The sequence below is a fragment of the Strongylocentrotus purpuratus genome, unplaced genomic scaffold (genome assembly GCF_000002235.5).
Source record: "Strongylocentrotus purpuratus isolate Spur 01 unplaced genomic scaffold, Spur_5.0 spur5_scaffold_6, whole genome shotgun sequence".
NCBI classification, from domain to species: domain Eukaryota; kingdom Metazoa; phylum Echinodermata; class Echinoidea; order Camarodonta; family Strongylocentrotidae; genus Strongylocentrotus; species Strongylocentrotus purpuratus.
In genome coordinates this window covers 29,026,243-29,044,342 of record NW_022145612.1, presented here as the reverse complement: position 1 = coordinate 29,044,342, position 18,100 = coordinate 29,026,243, and the positions used below count along the sequence as shown (strand labels likewise).

Below are 18,100 nucleotides of genomic sequence, written 5' to 3'. Positions count from 1 at the left end.
ATGTTATTTATAACAGGGCGATGAACGGTAATAGGTTTTACTAAATTGTGTGTACACAACACTAAAATCTCAAGTTCAATCAACTCAATAAGTCAATCTTCGTAAACATCATTACCATTCAGACGAATATTATGTCAGGAAATGTATTGAATACACTTTTATTAATGTACAAAAAAAGTATTATCATAATTAGAAGGAAAAAAATAATAATATAATAATCATAATAACAATTTAAAATATATCAATAATAATGATGATAATATTTATAAAGATAATAGTAACAATAATAATATTAAAACAATAAAATATAATAATTATAAACATATTAATATTCAAACATTATTAATAATAATGAGGATAATATTAATAATGATTATAATGATCAATAGTAATAACAATAATATTAATAATGAAAATATAAATAATAATAATAAATAATAACAATAATAATAATAATGATAATAATAATAATAATTTCAGCTTTTCATAGTGCACGTATCTACCGATAATGGTTTCCATTTGGCACAAAGTTACTCTCTTCTATTTTGCAATTTACTTCTCTCTAGCTTGGAAAATTACACTTCAGCTTTTCAGCTGGACAGGTTCTGTAGATCTGATCCTCTCTTTTATTGCCAATGACAAATACCTAGTTATTATATTCATTTACATGATTCTCTAAATTTCTAGCTTATAAAGCTATAAGTCTTGAAAAATCAGCAATTCAGAAAAAAAAAAAGTTTACATGGACTGCAAAGGAATTGCACAGTCATAATCGTTTGATATCCCTGCCCATGTGAAATTTCCACATGGGTAGGATTTCTATAGATTATTGCTGAACTTTTTTATGGCATCCATCAATTTTATGGTCCAAATGATTGATATAATCAGATAGGGGATCACATGTATCATGACTGAAATATCGAGACTGAGATACAAAACCCATTGGCTGGTACATGTATAAAAGAAATGTTGTTCCACTATGTTTATTCCCTATACCAAAAGAGATGAGCCAGAATCCTCTCACGAAGTTTAATGTTTACCAAAATCAAGGGCTTAAATTAATCCAAGGCCATGGCCGTGGATGCCCCTTTGAGTGGCCCCCATGCCCCTCTCATTGGCCTTGGAGATTTTTTGTGCCCTTTCCAATTCTTCCTATTTGTGCTGTAATATAGGAATGTGCCCTACAGAAAAGTGGCCTTGCCCTAAAAATATTGAAATTTAAGGCCTGAAAATCTAATAAACTAGACAAATGGTTAAGTGAATAATTGACATGATATTATCCTCATCCTAGGATATAATACAATACCAAACCCTGCCTGCATCATGTTTCTGAAAACTTTCAAAGTTCACAACCGTAGTATCTAGAATTTCAGACAGAGTATTTAAAAATACTTGCTTTAAAGGTGAACAAAATCAACTAGAGGTCTGAAATCCTGTACAAATGTATGCTACAAAGCATAGTGCTCCTTCTATAAAACTACCCATTAAGCAGCTTACACATGGATACTAGTCTTTGTAGCAGAAAAAATAGGTAATAATATTAGCTGACTGTAACCTGTTGGTTATACATGTGTAATTTGATTTTAATACTGTATAACACCATTTTGTTAAAATTTGATTTTAACATTACACACATTCACAATATACTCCAGCCTGAGTTACCTCAGGCAATTCATTACCTGTCATTTCATTTACAATGAATGCCTGCATTGGTTTTCATATAAATTGGGGATGTAAGTACTCACAGACAAGTGAGCATATTTGTTTAAACTGACAGCCTATTGGGGTCTTTGAGATGGAATCTGCACCAGCATTGTATGATTTCAAAGCCCTACACATTAAGGATGCAAGTTCAACAATTCTTGGGTGCAAAATAACTGAACTTTGGTTACTCATTCTCAAGAAAAATCTAGATTAACCCTTTCAGGACAGAATCTATTTTTAGGGCTAAATGGGTCACATATTGTTCCTCAATTGACAACAATCATATTTTGCTTTTATTGCTACATTGTTGAAATAAAATGTAAAACAAAATACATGGGCGAGAATGTTTTGAAAAAGTAAAAAAATTGCACATTTTTATCGAAAAACAATGATTTTTAATATGTCAACGTGTTGCCAATTTAAGAATTCAAAAGATTATTTTCCTTTGAAAACATTCCTGGGGGCTGTTTCACAAAGATCCTAAGTCAAACTTAACTCTAAGTTGGACTTAAACATTATGGAGAGCCATTTGTAGTCTTAGAATAAAACATATTCCAAAGCAAAAATTCAAGTATTTTAGACATTTAGTAAATTCCGCATCAAGAACATTCAATCTCCTTTATGATAGAAAATATGAATGATTTTATTCAACAATGTCTTTTAAAATAACTTTTACAAAATATTTTCAAAGAAGCTAACGGCTCTCCATAATTTTGAAGTCGAACTTAAAGATAAGTTCAACTTAGGATCTTTGTGAAACACCCCCCTGGAATCAAACGCAATACAGTCATGAAATAAAAGTGGATGCAATGTGTGCATAAATTATTGCTCTTTCTACCCATGCATCTGGGATATTTCTATGGCCGGGGATCAAAATGTGGAATGATCGTCTCGAAAGAGTTAAAGTGAGTGTAGCCTGACGAGACTATGTGTCTTTCCTGTGGCCTGACTCGGGCCCAATACAGCAATCACGTGCGTGAACATAAGCAAAACCGAAGCATGAGGAGAACTGCAGCCTGTTTCGCAAACGCTGATCAAGTAGAGATAAAGTACCTGACTACTGTTAATCGAGTCCATTCGTTTACATGCAGTTGTCCAAAAGAAGACGTAGATGGCGTTAACCAGTATTTGCCAAGCTACACTTCCTTTAACAGGTTGAAAACTAAGCCTGAGCTGTATTCTGCAGCAAATGCATATTGTACCAAATCAAATCATGTCAAACAGGTTAAATAATAGACTCCATGATCCAGCTGCATCGGTGCTATCTTCTCAGTCTTAAAAGAAGGCATGCCTACATTCCTGACTGTCCTCGGGGTAATATTTATCGTAAAAGTCCAGAAAGAGTTCTTCCTGCTTGAAGCCAAACTTCTGGTAGAGCAACATGGCCGGGTTACTGGCCGATACGTGCAGCGTCACATCCTTGCCCATGCAAGTCTATACAGGACAGATTGAGTAATAAGAAACAAAATGGTGTCAAATTGTCAATGTAACAAATAAGTTAGTATTTGTGATATATTTAGAGGGAACAAAATGTTTATTTTGAATCATAATCACTGTTTTCAAAAAATATGGTCTTCAACTTTTTTATGGGTATAATTACATTTACATGTTACATCACAAATTGACTTTCTTGACAACAAAATATTAACCCCCCCCCCCCCCTCCCCTCACCCAAATTTGTCCAAACTATCAATACATTATGAATTTCATTATGATATGGTAATAATTGAAAAGTGCAGAGTCTATGAAAGTTTAAATTATTGATGACTATAAAAAACCAGCACAAACGATGACACTTATGTAATGTGGATATTGGACTAAAAATACTGCAAATATAAACGTAAAAAGAAAAATTCTATTACAGTAATCCTGACCATAGGTCAAGACTTGGGACTTTGAAACTACTTGACCACAATCTTGACGATAACTACCGTTTATGTCTACAGACCTCAGTTCATCCTTAAACCTGTAATTCAATTATCCAAATTGCTAAAAAAATATCACATGAAAACACAACAGACTTCTGAAAACACTTACTTGAATCAGATGGTAGACCATGAAGGTACCGATGCCGGCACTTCTCCACTCCGGATGGACAAAGAGGAAGGAGATGTAGGCCTCGTTGTATTTGACATCAGGAACCATGAATCCAAAACCGATCACCACCTTACGATACAGAACCACCACACTGAAGTCTGGATAGTGGAGGCACTCTGATACTGGTAAATGGATTAAAAATGATGAATACCAAGTGTAAATGAATGAACCAACTCAAATTCATTCTTAATTATTCATCATTTTGAATCTTAGAAGTAAAGTAGCGAATAATTTAGCCAGCCATCAACAAGACACTACAACAAGTTCTCTTAATTTTTAAATATGCATGAAAATTGATTTTGTATCAACAATTTAGGGAATGCACAAACAGAGAGCACAGTGCTAGCTACATACATGCATCAAGAGAATAATGAGATAATACCAGGGTGTAATGATGAACATGAAGATAATTCGGTAAAATAATAGCACTTATGATCAAATTGATAAAGGTCATTTCATCTTACAAGCCCAAAGCCAGTTGAAATTATTTTCATATTTAATTTACTTATACAGTGAAACCTGTCTATAGAGACCACCCAAGGGAGACAAGAAAAGTAGTCTTTAAAGGCAGGTGGTATTTATGTACAGGTTAATACTTTTGCACATTTTTCAATGAGAAACCATTTTCGAGGGAAACAAAAAATGTGGTCTTTGTAGACAGGTGGTGACTAAAGCAGTTTTTACTGTATAACGATTTGCATTTGTCCTGTATTTCTGATTCTTATGTGTATATGCTTCTAGTGGAATTAAATCAAATTGAACTGAACTGAACTGAACACTTACAGTCAATGCCTGGCCAGAAGAACTCTCTGCAGAGGGCATTAATGGAGGGTATGTGTTGAGGGCGAACGTAGCAGTAGTCGATGGGTGCAACGGGAGGAGCCTTGAAAGATGGCTCCGCTTTTCGATGATGCTCTAAAATCTCCTGGAGTAGACGAAGCTTGAGGGGCTTCGACTCTGTATCACGTCGTATGAAAGGCTTCAGGACTCTGCCAAATATAATCATGACATCACATCATTGTAATGTTATTGCCAATATTCTGGAGGGTAAAACTCTGCATTATTTTTTAAGTCATTGCCTACTGGAACCTGTTGGTCCCTGTATTAAGCCTATGAGAAAAAGAAGATTCAGTAGTCAATGGGTTAATATAATGGTAAGGTTTTCAGTTAAAGACCAGTATTGGAAACGCCCCAATCTCAAAAAATGAAATGGAAGCTCGTATTACCAATCATGTGAAAGAATATGTTTTGACTAATACATGATGATAACAATTTTGCCGGGAAACCGCCTGCTAATTGATATATTTGGTGAATTAGTTTATCTATTGGTATGTGAGAGATAAACGCATGTGTCGCGCACGTGTGTGTAGTCCCATATACATCTTTCTGTGTACAGTGCTTGTAACTTTACCAAGACTGCGCCAAATTTCTCATCATTTTGATGATTCCAGAACCTTGCAGTACACACCAATACTTATATGCTAGATGATCAACCTTTTCTGATTCCACAACCTTTCTTTCACAATGCAATCGCATGACCATAACTGGTCTTTATGTTTAAGATGATTTGGATTGCACAATTCAATTCACAACTGAATAGCTTTATGAATAGACTACATTATATGCATATCCATTTATTACTTAAGATGACTCCATAACTTAACCATTTGTATTTGGACCAAATAATTTCTGATGTATTGTTGAATGAAGCACATTTAATTTTCTGCTAAATGGAAACCACTTCAACCCTTTTTGCACGAAATTTGTTTACAATTGAATGCTACTAAAATTGAAATTGATTAGTGTACAATGTTGCAGCGTACCATGGGTCACAACTGATGGCTACTGTTGCAATTAACTTCGCCATTCGCAAACAATAAAAATAGCTCATAAATATAGCAGGAGTGAGTCGGTTTGTTCACACCTTCATCAAATTTATAAGGATTTGGTATTTTAGGTTGGATCAATGTATTGAGACAAGAGATATATCTTACCTTGCTGTATAAGGACTGACAATACTCTGCATCATTGCGGACTCGTTACAACCGATGAGACGAGCTTTGAACGACGTCTGAGGCTGATGGACACTGGGAGCTGAGTAGTGAGACATCTGATGAAATCATATACAAAAACAAATGTGGATGTGTCAAATGGACATGGGCTACACATGATAAAAGCGTTAGAATAAAAATTAAAAGTTTGTCCATATCCCCAAGCTTGGCCCAATTAAGATTAATCTTGCAACCAAATGGAACAATAATCAAAAGTAGTTGTGATTTTTCTTGTCACACAAAGGCTAACCATTTTTTTCCATATCATCAGGCTACATCAAAAGATACCAAAGGTAAACTATTCACACATAAAAATTGATTAGCCTACAGGCATTAACTAGAAGCTTACAGACATGGTAGTTGAGTCCAAAAATGAAGGATGGGTATGATCCCAAAGACTATTGGAAGTTTTTCTACCTGGAATCGATCTAGAATCCTGTAATCTCCTTCTTGTTGGCTCGATGACACATACTGCATTCCTACTCCCTGGGGATTGACCCCTCCCCTGCGAGGACTTTGGGTGAAGACCGACCGGGCCATCTTGGACGGTGTCATGTGACATCGACGTTGTAGCATCTGCTGCAGGGAGGCATCAAGGTCAAATAGGGGCTGACCCCGTGCTCTTTTCTCCTGAAAAGAAAAAAAAGTACAATGTCAAATACAAATCTATACAGAAATCCTGAATTTTAGTCCACATATTGCACAGATAATAATCTATCAGATTTCAAAACACATCATAAAGTGTCAATAAAGATCATAAAACTACCTCTTAGGAAAGAAGAATGACCAAAATCAAAGGAATAATATAAAGAAATTGCCTACATCTTGAAACCTTGTGTCCCAAAAAAAATCATACACAACAGAGCATCAAAGTAAGAGATGAAATGCAAGCTAAAATTCCTTCGTGGACAGTTGTCCATAAAAGAGGCTAGTAGCTCACAGGGCATTGGATGAAAATGGAAGACAACATTTTTATAATAAAGTTCTGGTTAGGGTTACACCAGCAACCAAAATATGAGTGATATTGACGACATACCTGTCTAATAAGAAGCTTTCTCCTCAGTCTCCTAGCAACCGGGTCCACATCCACTGCTTCGGAACAGGATTCTAGGAGTTTGAGGAGCTGTCTCTCCTCATACACACTCATTGGGAGAAATCTGATAGAACAAAAGAAGAGCATGGAATACACACAACTACAGTCAAACCTGTCTATAAAGGCCATCCAGGGAAGACAGAAAAAGTGGCCACTGTAGACAGGTTCTACAAGACACGTTTCTTTCTTAAAAGAGTCAAATTCATTGCCACTATAGACAGATATCCTTTATAGAGAGGTGGCACTAGGACAGGTTTGACAGCATGTCACAATATTTTAACGCTTCATTGTGTTCACCACACAGTTGCACCTGGTAAAGAACTTTACAAAAGAACACCGTTAGAATAAACTCAATTCCAAACAAGGTGTCTTTGCCAGACACACTTCTTCTTTTATGCAGGTTTTTTTTAGGTTCTGGGGAGTTTGTTATCATGAGGTTCCACTCTATCTTTGATAATGAACAACTTTGGATTCCTACATACACAAATTGATTATTATTAGATTTCAAGATACTGCAGTTTTATATAATACACAGTTGGTTCTACAGCACGAGTATAAAGTATCATTTGTACAAATTTTTAGATCCGTGAACACTTTGGCCTAAAATTTTGATTAAACCTACAACACATTAGCTATAAACATTCTGCTTACTATCACTGCACTGGTTACAACAGTTCATATTTACTTTGGTTTAAAAGCATCTTCTTCATCTTCCTCCGCTCCGTCCTTGGTCTTCATCTCAGCTTGACCTTTGACCTTGTGTTTTCTCAACTTGGTCTCCTTCCCACTGACACTGTTCGCTGAACTATCCAGAGATCTCAGGGATCCTGCAAACGATGGCATCTCACTGATGGCTTCCATCGGAGTATCTTGCGAAGAATCGTTGCTGAACTGACGGCTGACGATGATGGGCGAGGGCAGTGCTGATAGGTCAGACAGACCTTTGCTTCCGCCATGGTGTAGTACCTCTTCCTCGTCACCGGCCATCAGCATGCTGGGAAGGTTTACTGATGAAGGAAGGTGGGGAAACAAAACTGAGTATTTTTAATGTGAATTTGTATTTAAATCACACACATTTCTTCCAAAAGAAAAGTGACAGCTCACTGAGGTGTTCAAACAACAACAACAACAAAATCTTTCACCCGTTGACTATGGTTTGAATTTAGTCTAGCCTGGGACCGGTTTCACAAAGCCTTTTTTCAATGATAAGTGACAAATCTGCTGATAATCAATCAGAAGCAAGTATTTCAGTAGTTTATAACAAAAACTGTCATTTGTCACTGATGATAAGTTTTGTGAAATGGAGCCCTGTTCTTCCATAGACTAGGCTCAGGCAAAATTGTCAAATATTAATAAAATGTACTGTCGTTACCTTCTGGTGTAAGATCGCTCTCATTAAGAAGGTTGGATGTGAATGAATCTGAACTATTGTCTCCTCCAAGTAGACTGAGGATCGATGGTGAATCTGGTACTGCAGTTGGCTGGCCAAGGTTCTACAAATCATAACAAGAAAATTGCATCTAGGTGTTACAAAGCAGCAGCAGTGATTGGGTCTACTCAAATGTTTCAGGACCTTCTAATAGTGGTTTGAATAGTGGTAATAATGATGCGACGAGGAATTTCATCCTGAACTTTCTGATAACATGTGAAAATAAAAAGTGATTTCTCTAAGATACAAATGTTTCACCTTTTACGATTCATTTATAAATGCTTCTTCCTCTTACCTACTTCCAAAACTTTCAAAAGATTGTACTGGCTTTTTTTCCCCTCAAGATTTCGCTCATCCTTAGGTTTCAGAATCATAAGAAAATACAATATCACAGCTGTATGTGTCGACTTTTAGAATAATATTGGTTATACTTAGTTTGTGTTATAATGTTATATCTTATTAATTGTATCTTTGAATGTATTCATATAGGCTTTATGTAATAATTTGTTTTAACATTGCTATGTAGTACCAGAGCTGCCAACATTTGATTTGGGTAATCAGGGAGATTTCTGAGAGAGCAGCATCGAACGACTTCATGTTGGCGGGAACCAAGAATGGCCTTTTAGTGCCCCTGGTGGGGGGGGGGGGGGCAGGGGGCAGGCCCCCCAAAAGCTCTTGGTTTTAAGCCTCTTTGAAACCCTTTTAGAACACATTTTTTCAATGATTTCTCAAAATGGAAGGCTTTGATATGGCACATTTTATTTGCATACAATTGATAACATATGAACTTCACATCATATTTCAGACTATGAACTCCTGTTACCTCTATTGTGAAATGGGGGATGTACTTGTGGAAGGCAAGGACTGGGGTGTGCTTGAGGGTTTTCCTTGAAGTGACTGGTAGGTTGCTTGCTTGAGTTTGCTAAGGAGGTCCTTGCTATACTCCCTTTGGTAGCATGGGACATCTGTGTTGGCAATTTTCTCTGTTAGGAGTGCTTGAAGTGTTTTCAAATTCATTGATCCCCTGAAATCAGTTTTGTTCTTCCTAACAATGCTAAAAACTCTTTCACATGAAGCATTGGAATGTGGTATCACAAGCAAAGATTTCATCACTTTGCTCAGAAGTGTGTATTTCTTTGAGCCATTGCCATCCTCCATCTTTGAAATTGCAGACCATTTCTTGTCTATTCTCAAGTTTTTGTTCAGGATCTCTGGTTCCCCTGAAAAGTCTTCAACCTGGTATTGTGCAAATTCCAGCTCAAGCTTGTCCAGGTCTCCATTCTCTGATTGTCTGTTCAAAATGCAAGGGTACTTTTCAACAAAGTATTGCACAGATGAAAATGACACATCTCTTCTGGAGATTAATGAGGTCCCCAACTACTGACGAAATGAACGCAGGTCTATGGTATGGAGGGGTAGACTATTTCTCGATTTTACAAATCTAAGAACTGTTCATACTAACCTGAAAAAGCTCTGTATTCCTTTTGTATTGCCCCTTGATTTCGCGGTTTGCTTGTGTTTGTCAGATGTGATGTGGCGAAATACATCATTTCTTCCCCCACTCTTGATGGAGATATCTGCGCCGCAAACTGTACAAAATGCGTAGTATTCGCCTTTCGTAGATTTCCCAACACAAGGCCATTCCAAGTGGTAGTCATCTTTATATTTCTGATAATATTTCGACTTCGACATTGTCCTGGATGATATTTTAATAGTCAAACAAAATACAGCCTTGTTTTGGACAAAGTTGACTTACGCCTTCGGAAGATGCAAGTTATATCGATGCGTTCCCAACGGCAAAGGAGATCAGAAAAAAAAAGTCGGCTTCAAAATCCACTCTGCAGTAACACTGCCATGTTGGTATCAAATGATAATCCACTTAAAAATCACATCGCAAAAGTCCCCAAATCAATCCAAAAACTGATGTTCAAATGTGCAGTTTTTTGGGCCGATCGCAGCAGACAAAGTCTGCTTGTTGTATCAGTGCAACTTCTGGCTGCTCTGACGCGACCGATTGGAAACCGGCACCAACGTACCGGGACGCTACGGGGGCCGGCGAGGAAGCCGCCCGGCAGAGCAAGCAGGCGAATTGCTATCACACAAACACCACTCACATTATCACATGTTCCCAATGGTTTGTTAGACTAGCCCGCCAGTCGTTCGGCGTAACTCTCATTTATTACGCTGTTAAATAAAGTACGATATCACGGTAAATTTATATTCGACGACTGGATAACAGGAAAATTCATATTACAGAATTGCCATGTGTTGACCTGTTTGTATACGTACGTACGAACTCAACATGCTAGTCTTGTGAAACAGTCGTTTGTGAAAATAATACAACTTAAAATCTGGAAATCCGGGAGATTTTTGCATGGGGTCGGGAAAACGGGATATTGGGTCAAAATCCGGGAGTCTCCCGCAGGATCCGGGAGACTTGGCAGCTCTGTAGTACATGTGCTTTTATTGTAAACTGAATGTAATTCAGATCTCGAGCTGCTATTATAATTCAATTCAATCTCAAGTACCGGTATATACATTTAAGACAAATATATGATAATCATTCACCTCACTTCCGGTAAAGCTATCCAGACTACTCTCATCATCCTTGCTATCTTTCTGTTGTTTCTTCTTGTACTCCTCTTCTGATGCTTGCTTTGCTTTGCGAATGTCCTTAGCTTCCTACGTAATAAAGAAAAACATGGTTTGAGCGACAAGCCAACATGGCAATGATGTATAAACGTGACCTATACAGCCAATTTTCCCTCTAATTATGTATAAATTTGAGGAAGCTTTTCTTTAATATTAATCTGAGTTTTGATAAAGACAAAAATCAATTCTACACAAAACAAACAAAATACAGAGACTACACAAATGAATGTTATGATTGCTGAATAATAAATGAAGGAAGTGATAATAAAACTAATAGTTCTGAACGGCTTGGACAATACTTGGTCATGAGCAAATTGGAGTTGCACTATTCAGCGAATGTACTTTCTTGCACTATTTTGCTAGTTTGCCCTTAATTCTGCTGTTCCAAACAGCCCATCTCTTGCATAATAACCAATTTAGAACTCATTGTAAAGAGAGAATACAGTATCCACACAAACCTGCGTTCTCGATCGTTTCTCCTTGAGTTCTATTGCTGACTCTGCCGACGTTCCTCTCTTTCGATTCCGTAACCCTTCAACTTTGATGGTAGGCTCAAATACTGCTCGGGCTTTTCTCCCAGCAAACTGTTTTGCTAGAAAAGAATATACAAATGGTATTTTGCATTATACTCTTGAAATCATTTGAATTATCAAATGTACCTTACAAAAATTATCACCATGAGATAAGACACTCTGTATCTGATTATAATTTTGGAACAAACATCTAGTATTGTAAGAGTACTACCTTACAATTACATCATTAACTAGATGGAATTCGACTGCACGCAGTCGAAAATGATGCCTCCGTCATAGAGCAATTTTACAAACCAAAACGGAAGAAATTTTTCAAATTCAAGTTCAATTGTAATCCATTAACAGGTTCTCAGAATATCGTGATTACAAACAATTTCTCATATACATATATGACCCTTTGAACTTTGACCTCATGATCCTAATATCTACTCAGCTCATTGGCTCTGCAAGATATCCAGAGTTAAATAGTAATCCATCTGTCAGTTCTAATGAGAATGCGTTCACAAGCTATTTTTGCATACATAATGAGCCCATGACCTTGGACCTTATGAACCAAGAATCTACACAGTTCATTGGCTCTGCAAGATACATAAATGATCTAAGTTTGGCAGGAATCCATCAATCTGTTCTAATAATAACGCGATCACAAGCTGTTTTTGCATACATAATGGGCGCTGTGACCTTTGACCTTTGACCTCGTTACCCAAAATCTAATAAGTTCATCGGCTCTGCAAGTAACATACATGACCTAAGTTTGGCAGGAATCCATCAATCGGTTCTTGAGATAACGCGATCACAAGCTGTTTTTGCATACATAATGAGCCCTGTGACCTTTGACTTTTGACCTCGTGACCCCAAAATCTAATCAGTTCATTGGCTCTGCAAGATACATACATGACCAAAGTTTGGCAGGAATCCATCTATCGGTTCTTCAGATAACGCGATCACGAGCCGTTTTGCATACATAATGAGCCCTGTGACCTTTGACCTTTGACCTCGTGACGCCAAAATCTAATCAGTTCATCGACTCTACAAGATACATACATGACCAAAGTTTGGCAGGAATCCATCAATCGGTTCTTCAGATAACGTGATCACGAGCTGTTTTTGCATACATAATGAGCCCTGTGACCTTTGACCTTTGACCTCGTGACCCCAAAATCTAATCAGTTCATCGACTTTGCTAGATACATAAATGACCAAAGTTTGGTAGGAATCCATTGATCCGTTCTTCAGATAACGTGATCACGAGAACGGGACGTACGTACAGACGTACGTACAGACGTACGGACGGACGGACGGACGGACAACCCGAAAACATAATGCCTCCGGCTACTTCGTAACGGAGGCATAAAAATTGTCTCTAATGAAATTACCAACATCTAGGCTCATCATGATTAAAATGAACATTCCCTTTATAACCTTTGGATTTTAATACATATAGATACAATCTCTATCCCATCATAATTATCAAATACACATATTCTTCTTCAAAGGTAATACACAGTGTCAACCGTTGTCATAAAGTTGGTGTCATTTTTCTTCAATTAGCTGTAAGAGGCTAAAATAAATCAGGACTTTCTGTCCAGCCGGACTTAATTTTTTTCCCCTTGTAAATGCACTTTTCTCCCTTAATAGAACAATACATTTCCAATTTTTGAGATTTACTATCATACACAGTACAATCTTCATTAAATCTAAATTTGTAAACAATTCCATTATGGAGATATATATATTATTAACAATTCAGCAGTGAAATAAGATGTTTGTGGACAAAAAGTGGATCCTAAAATATGACCACTGTTAATGTAATTCCTTGAAATGCCAGCATTCTATGTTGAAACTTACAGGGGTTGCGTTCTACCTTCATAGTGTTTATTCAAAAAAGAGAAAATATCAAGGAAAGTTTTGACATCTTTGAGTCATTACCTTTACCAAGAAGTACAGTCAGACCTGTCTATAAAGGCAACCCAAGGGAAACAGAGAAAGTGGCCGATGTAGAGAGGTGGCCTTTCTAGACAGGTTCTACAAAACACATTTCTTTCTTGAGGGAGACAAAATATATGGTCACTATAGCCAAGTAGCCTTTATAGAGATGTTGCCACCGAGACAGGTTTAACTTTAACTGTATATTGAAGAGGATGTATTAAAATGGAACCTTACCTTTTAATGACGGTTCTTGTTTGAGGGTTGGGGGTCTGTTTTCAATCAATGTCCACCATCCGGTCTCATTGAACTCCATCGCCCCAGACCGGAAGAGCTGTTTGTTACCTACTGACAATACACCAGCAACTGTACCATGCCAAGTGGTTGTCTTGATTTTACTTCATTGAAAATGGAGAAAGGTTAGACACAAATAGTTATGAAAAATTCACTAGTACATTGAGTAATCTAATAGTAGTTATAATAATGATAATAGTAACATCAATTTATGTAAGGCAGCTACTAGTAGTAGCATATTATAGACCACTATACAGTGCGTCCCAGAAAAAACGAAATCCAAGAATTTTTGATGTTTTATCATAACTTAGTCACACTTATAATTAATAAATGACACATATTTGGAAAGCTTAGGACCTCCTCTTTCATTTAAAGCAACTCATATGATGCATATTTCATGCATGAGTGATTAAGATGAATTTAAAGAGAGGAAAAAGTCATTTGGCGGACGGTATCTGAAATTCAAAGAATAAATCACATGTCTAGAAAGTTGAGTTTCTGCCCTTCATATGACACCTCAGTCAGGAGCTAGGATTAACAACGTTCTGTCTGTTTAAAGTAGTGCTTGCATTTCCATAATGTTATTAAACAAATTCGTTTTCACTGGCTGCCTGCCGTAGCAACAAACAGAATTAACAAAAGACTTAACTCCGTTTCATTGACATTCAGCCGTAGACGAAATACTTTATGCATGGCTGATTGTCAACGAAACGGAGTTAAGTCTTTTGTCAATTCTGCTTGTTGCTACGACAGGCAGCTAGTGAAAACGAATTCGTTTGATAAAATTATGGAAATGCAAGCACTACTTTACACACTCAGAACTTTGTCATTCCTGGCTCATTTTTCCTGATTGAGGTGTCATATGAAAGGGCAGAAACTCAACTTTTTAGAAATGTGATTTTCTCTTTGAAATTCAGATACCGTCCACAAAATGACTTTTTGGTTTCCTCTCTTCAAATTCGTTGTAATCTCTCATGCGTGAAATATGCATCATATGAGTTGCATCAACTGAAAGAGGAGGTCCTAAGCTTTCCAAATATGTGTCATTTATTAATTATAAGTGTGACTAAGTTATGATAAAACCAATAATTCTTGGGTTTCGTTTTTTCTGGGACGCACTGTAAATAAACATGCCCCACTAATCAAAAATAGCTAGTGAGTAATTTAATAATCATAAGATCAATGTATGTAAAAGAGCTACGGTACTAGTAGCATATTATACACCACTATATAAACATGCCCCATTTATTAAAGATAGCTGATTACAAATATATGTGTCGAAACCAGATAAACTAAAGCTTTTTGTCTTGCCCTCATCGGGGTAAATCGCAAGAATGAACGGAAAGCAGAAAATCAGACAACATCAGCTGAAGCAAAACGAACAAGCACACAAAAGATGAACAAATTTTGATAAGCTGCTGGAAAGGAGATGTAAAGCCAGCCGTTTGATGACTAACGGGCTGTAGCATTAAACTTACAATGTACTCTGATGAAGGGCAAGACAGAACGCTTCAGAATGACTGTTTACGTTGCTATTTTTATTGACTTTGCAGTACCAATCATCTCTTTAAATTTTTGTGTATGTATGTAATAAGATTTTTTTTTTTAACTTATCATTTATTATGCTCTTCTGCCTATGAAGATTTATCTTAATTTAATAAAATATACAAAGAAAGAAAACAGATTTATCTTAATCTGTCTCAGTCTTTCCTTTCCTTTAATTACACCCTTATAACTAAATAAATCATTTCAAAATAATAGAATACAAGTATCACTATAATACTTGATTTCTTATTAATTAACATACAATAAAATCAGTCTACTGGAGACTGAGCCTGAGGATAGCTTGGTGCATATCAAACGGAAATATAAGCAATATGAAAATATGGCAATCTCTGATGGACTTATATTCGCATCTTATTGAAGAATAGAAAGCAGTCTTACTGTGCCCCAAAGATGAGGTTCCAATGCAAGGAGATGAACTCGCAGATGTCCTCCTTCCAGCGAAAGAACCCTCTTCTTCCGCTCCTTATCCGTCCTAAATTGTACAGGGATAGCATCACAACTTGTTGCCTAGGAACATGAAGCACAATAAATGTCTTTATAATTTATGTATTCAATGCAGACAGTGATTAAAAGAATATAAGTTATGTTAATCCTCTAACTACATTTTTAAGATTAAATGCAATAGAGGAAAAATTGGTTCAGTGTTATTTGCATTTTTTTTTCTTCATTTGCTCATCAAAAATATCGTACTTTGTCTCACACACTGCATTATTGGATACAAAATGATGCTTGAAAATAATTACAAAGGGCACATGTATCCAAGATAGGCATCATGGTCCATATGTAATGACTACATAACATTTTTAGCACACTTCAGATAACATCAAGCGGATAGACCTAACTTAAGCTGGGATCAGACCTAATTTCAAAGAAAATCTTACTATTAATAAAAAAATTATGCTCATTTTTAGATTTATTGGGTAATGTATTGGATATCAATGGACCATATATACCTTGACTTCGCCTATCAAAATCAATACCCATACATGGAAAAGGAAAAAGAAAATTGAATATTCCCACACTGTAGCTGCCTGTGAGCAATCTTATGAATCTTACAGGGATGATAGTGAGCACTAAAAAAAGGGGGGGGGGGCTCCTCAACCTACTCAAATTCAGGGAAAAAAGGCAAAGTAGGGGTAAAATCGGGAGAAAAGAGAAGAAGAAGAAAAAAATTGGGAAAACAAATAAAAAATAAAAGATCTTACCATGTGAGCCGCAATCTTTCAACCGTCTCATCTTCAGGAATGTTACATGCACTGCAATTCAGTTTGAAGAAGGTGTCCCCCTCTAGTGTTGTAGGGTTGCCAGTGCTGAAGCAAGCTGTGTATAGTGTATGGTAAGAAAACAATGGTTAGTATTAAGTAAGTTCCATCATTTTATGACAGTTGGGTTTTATAACAAAGAAAATATCATCTTTGAGGACCACTCGAACATAATTTGCATTGAAATTAGGAAGAAAAAAATAACTAACAGTGAATCTATATTTAACTTTACTCCCGATATCTAATACTGTATGTTCTTCAAATTTAGCAGCATTACTAACTCCCTGGAATGCTTTTCAAGTGGTCCCAAATAGATAAATGGGTACTATTATTACACAATATCTAAAGTACGACTATGTTTCTTTCCATAAAAAAAGACAAGATGTTGTTTTGTGCGCCATTGACAAATAAACATCAAAATAATTTAAAGTAGGTACCGGTATATAAAAATGAAAATTGATGGTTATTAGATTTTTTTAGAAGATGAAAACAAATAAAATATTATCTTATAAAACAAATAATACACATCATTTTGATAGGGTATTAGTAAAATTACTAATGCCCTCACTGCTGTGTATTATTTGTATACTCTCCTATCAGGTTCCTACCTAAATGAAAAGATTTCTTGCATTTTTCACAAGGGAGCATCGGACCTTCTCCTTTGCCTTCACAGTAACACTGAGCACCCTCAGCCTCATCCTCCTCTTCCACGTCTACATTCTCCTCCTTCACTCCTTCCTCCTCTTCGTGGGTGATCGTCACATGAGATTCCTCATCATCTTCTCCATCATCGTCTACCATTGCTTCCAGGACGATATCTTCCTCTGGTGACTTGGCCGCCTCCTCCCTTGTTCCTGGAGACTTGGTGTCCATGGAAACCACATCAATTTCATCATTTTCCCCCTGTACAAGAAAAACGAAACATGCAACTTTATTTACAGTTGCAGCAAAGGAATTACTTCAGCTCAAACTAAAATTGTGATCAGTAGGCCTAGGCCGAGATTGAAAAAATAATCCTTTTAACTGCCGACTCAAAAATTTGATCGATTGAACATCAGCAGGGAACATTTTGCTGTTGTTTTTTATTTTGTTCTTTTGAAAGCTAAATCTCCAACAGTCATGGAAGACAGTCTCTCAAACATTATGCAAAATGTAGTTCCACTTTCTTCACTGTTAAAAAAGTGTTAATGTTACAAAGTAACAAAGCCCAGCCCCACATAATGACATTCCTGTTGCCTGTGCTTTGTAGTGTTGGGTTTTCAGTTCTAGCTTCCCCCTTATTGGACCCTATTATCGTGATGTAGTCTATAAGGGTTTTGAATACCTGATCAGCTTCACTTGCACCTGACATTGCCGACTTGTTTCTGAGGCCGAGGCTTTACAGGTCGCTCCTTATTTCAAGTCGCTCCTTCACTCCTTCAGAAAGTGTGCGGCGCCACCACCAATGTTGTGTTCCGCGCGCGCAAGCTATACCGGTATGTCAGGTGCACACT

The 18,100-nt window shown here is 36.8% G+C and overlaps 1 protein-coding gene across 1 annotated transcript; it reads right to left on the bottom strand.

Moving 5' to 3' along the window:
- Positions 1 to 2,070: 2,070 nt before the first annotated feature.
- On the bottom strand, positions 2,071 to 17,984 carry LOC582346 (cysteine-rich protein 2-binding protein). The gene is made up of 15 exons (XM_030972337.1): positions 17,932 to 17,984; positions 17,216 to 17,510; positions 16,551 to 16,665; positions 15,724 to 15,852; positions 13,723 to 13,883; positions 11,485 to 11,618; positions 10,943 to 11,056; positions 8,318 to 8,438; positions 7,631 to 7,952; positions 6,889 to 7,009; positions 6,270 to 6,482; positions 5,796 to 5,911; positions 4,585 to 4,790; positions 3,742 to 3,923; positions 2,071 to 3,138 (listed from the first exon to the last, which is right to left on the bottom strand). Exons 1-15 carry the CDS (start codon positions 17,956 to 17,958, stop codon positions 2,980 to 2,982), a joined length of 2,415 nt encoding a protein of 804 aa, XP_030828197.1. The 5' UTR covers positions 17,959 to 17,984; the 3' UTR covers positions 2,071 to 2,979.
- Positions 17,985 to 18,100: the final 116 nt, after the last annotated feature.

What these genes read in the sequence shown, in the direction of transcription:
- LOC582346 (XM_030972337.1), bottom strand. Translation starts at nt 17,958, where the DNA reads ATGTCAGGTGCAAGTGAAGCTGATCAG. An exon ending in GTGCAAGTGAAGCTGATCAG is followed by an intron (nt 17,511 to 17,931) that starts GTATTCAAAACC and finishes TTTCTTGTACAG; the next exon opens with GGGGAAAATGATGAAATTGA. An exon ending in ATAGCTTTACCGGAAGTGAG is followed by an intron (nt 8,439 to 10,942) that starts GTGAATGATTAT and finishes TATGATTTGTAG; the next exon opens with AACCTTGGCCAGCCAACTGC.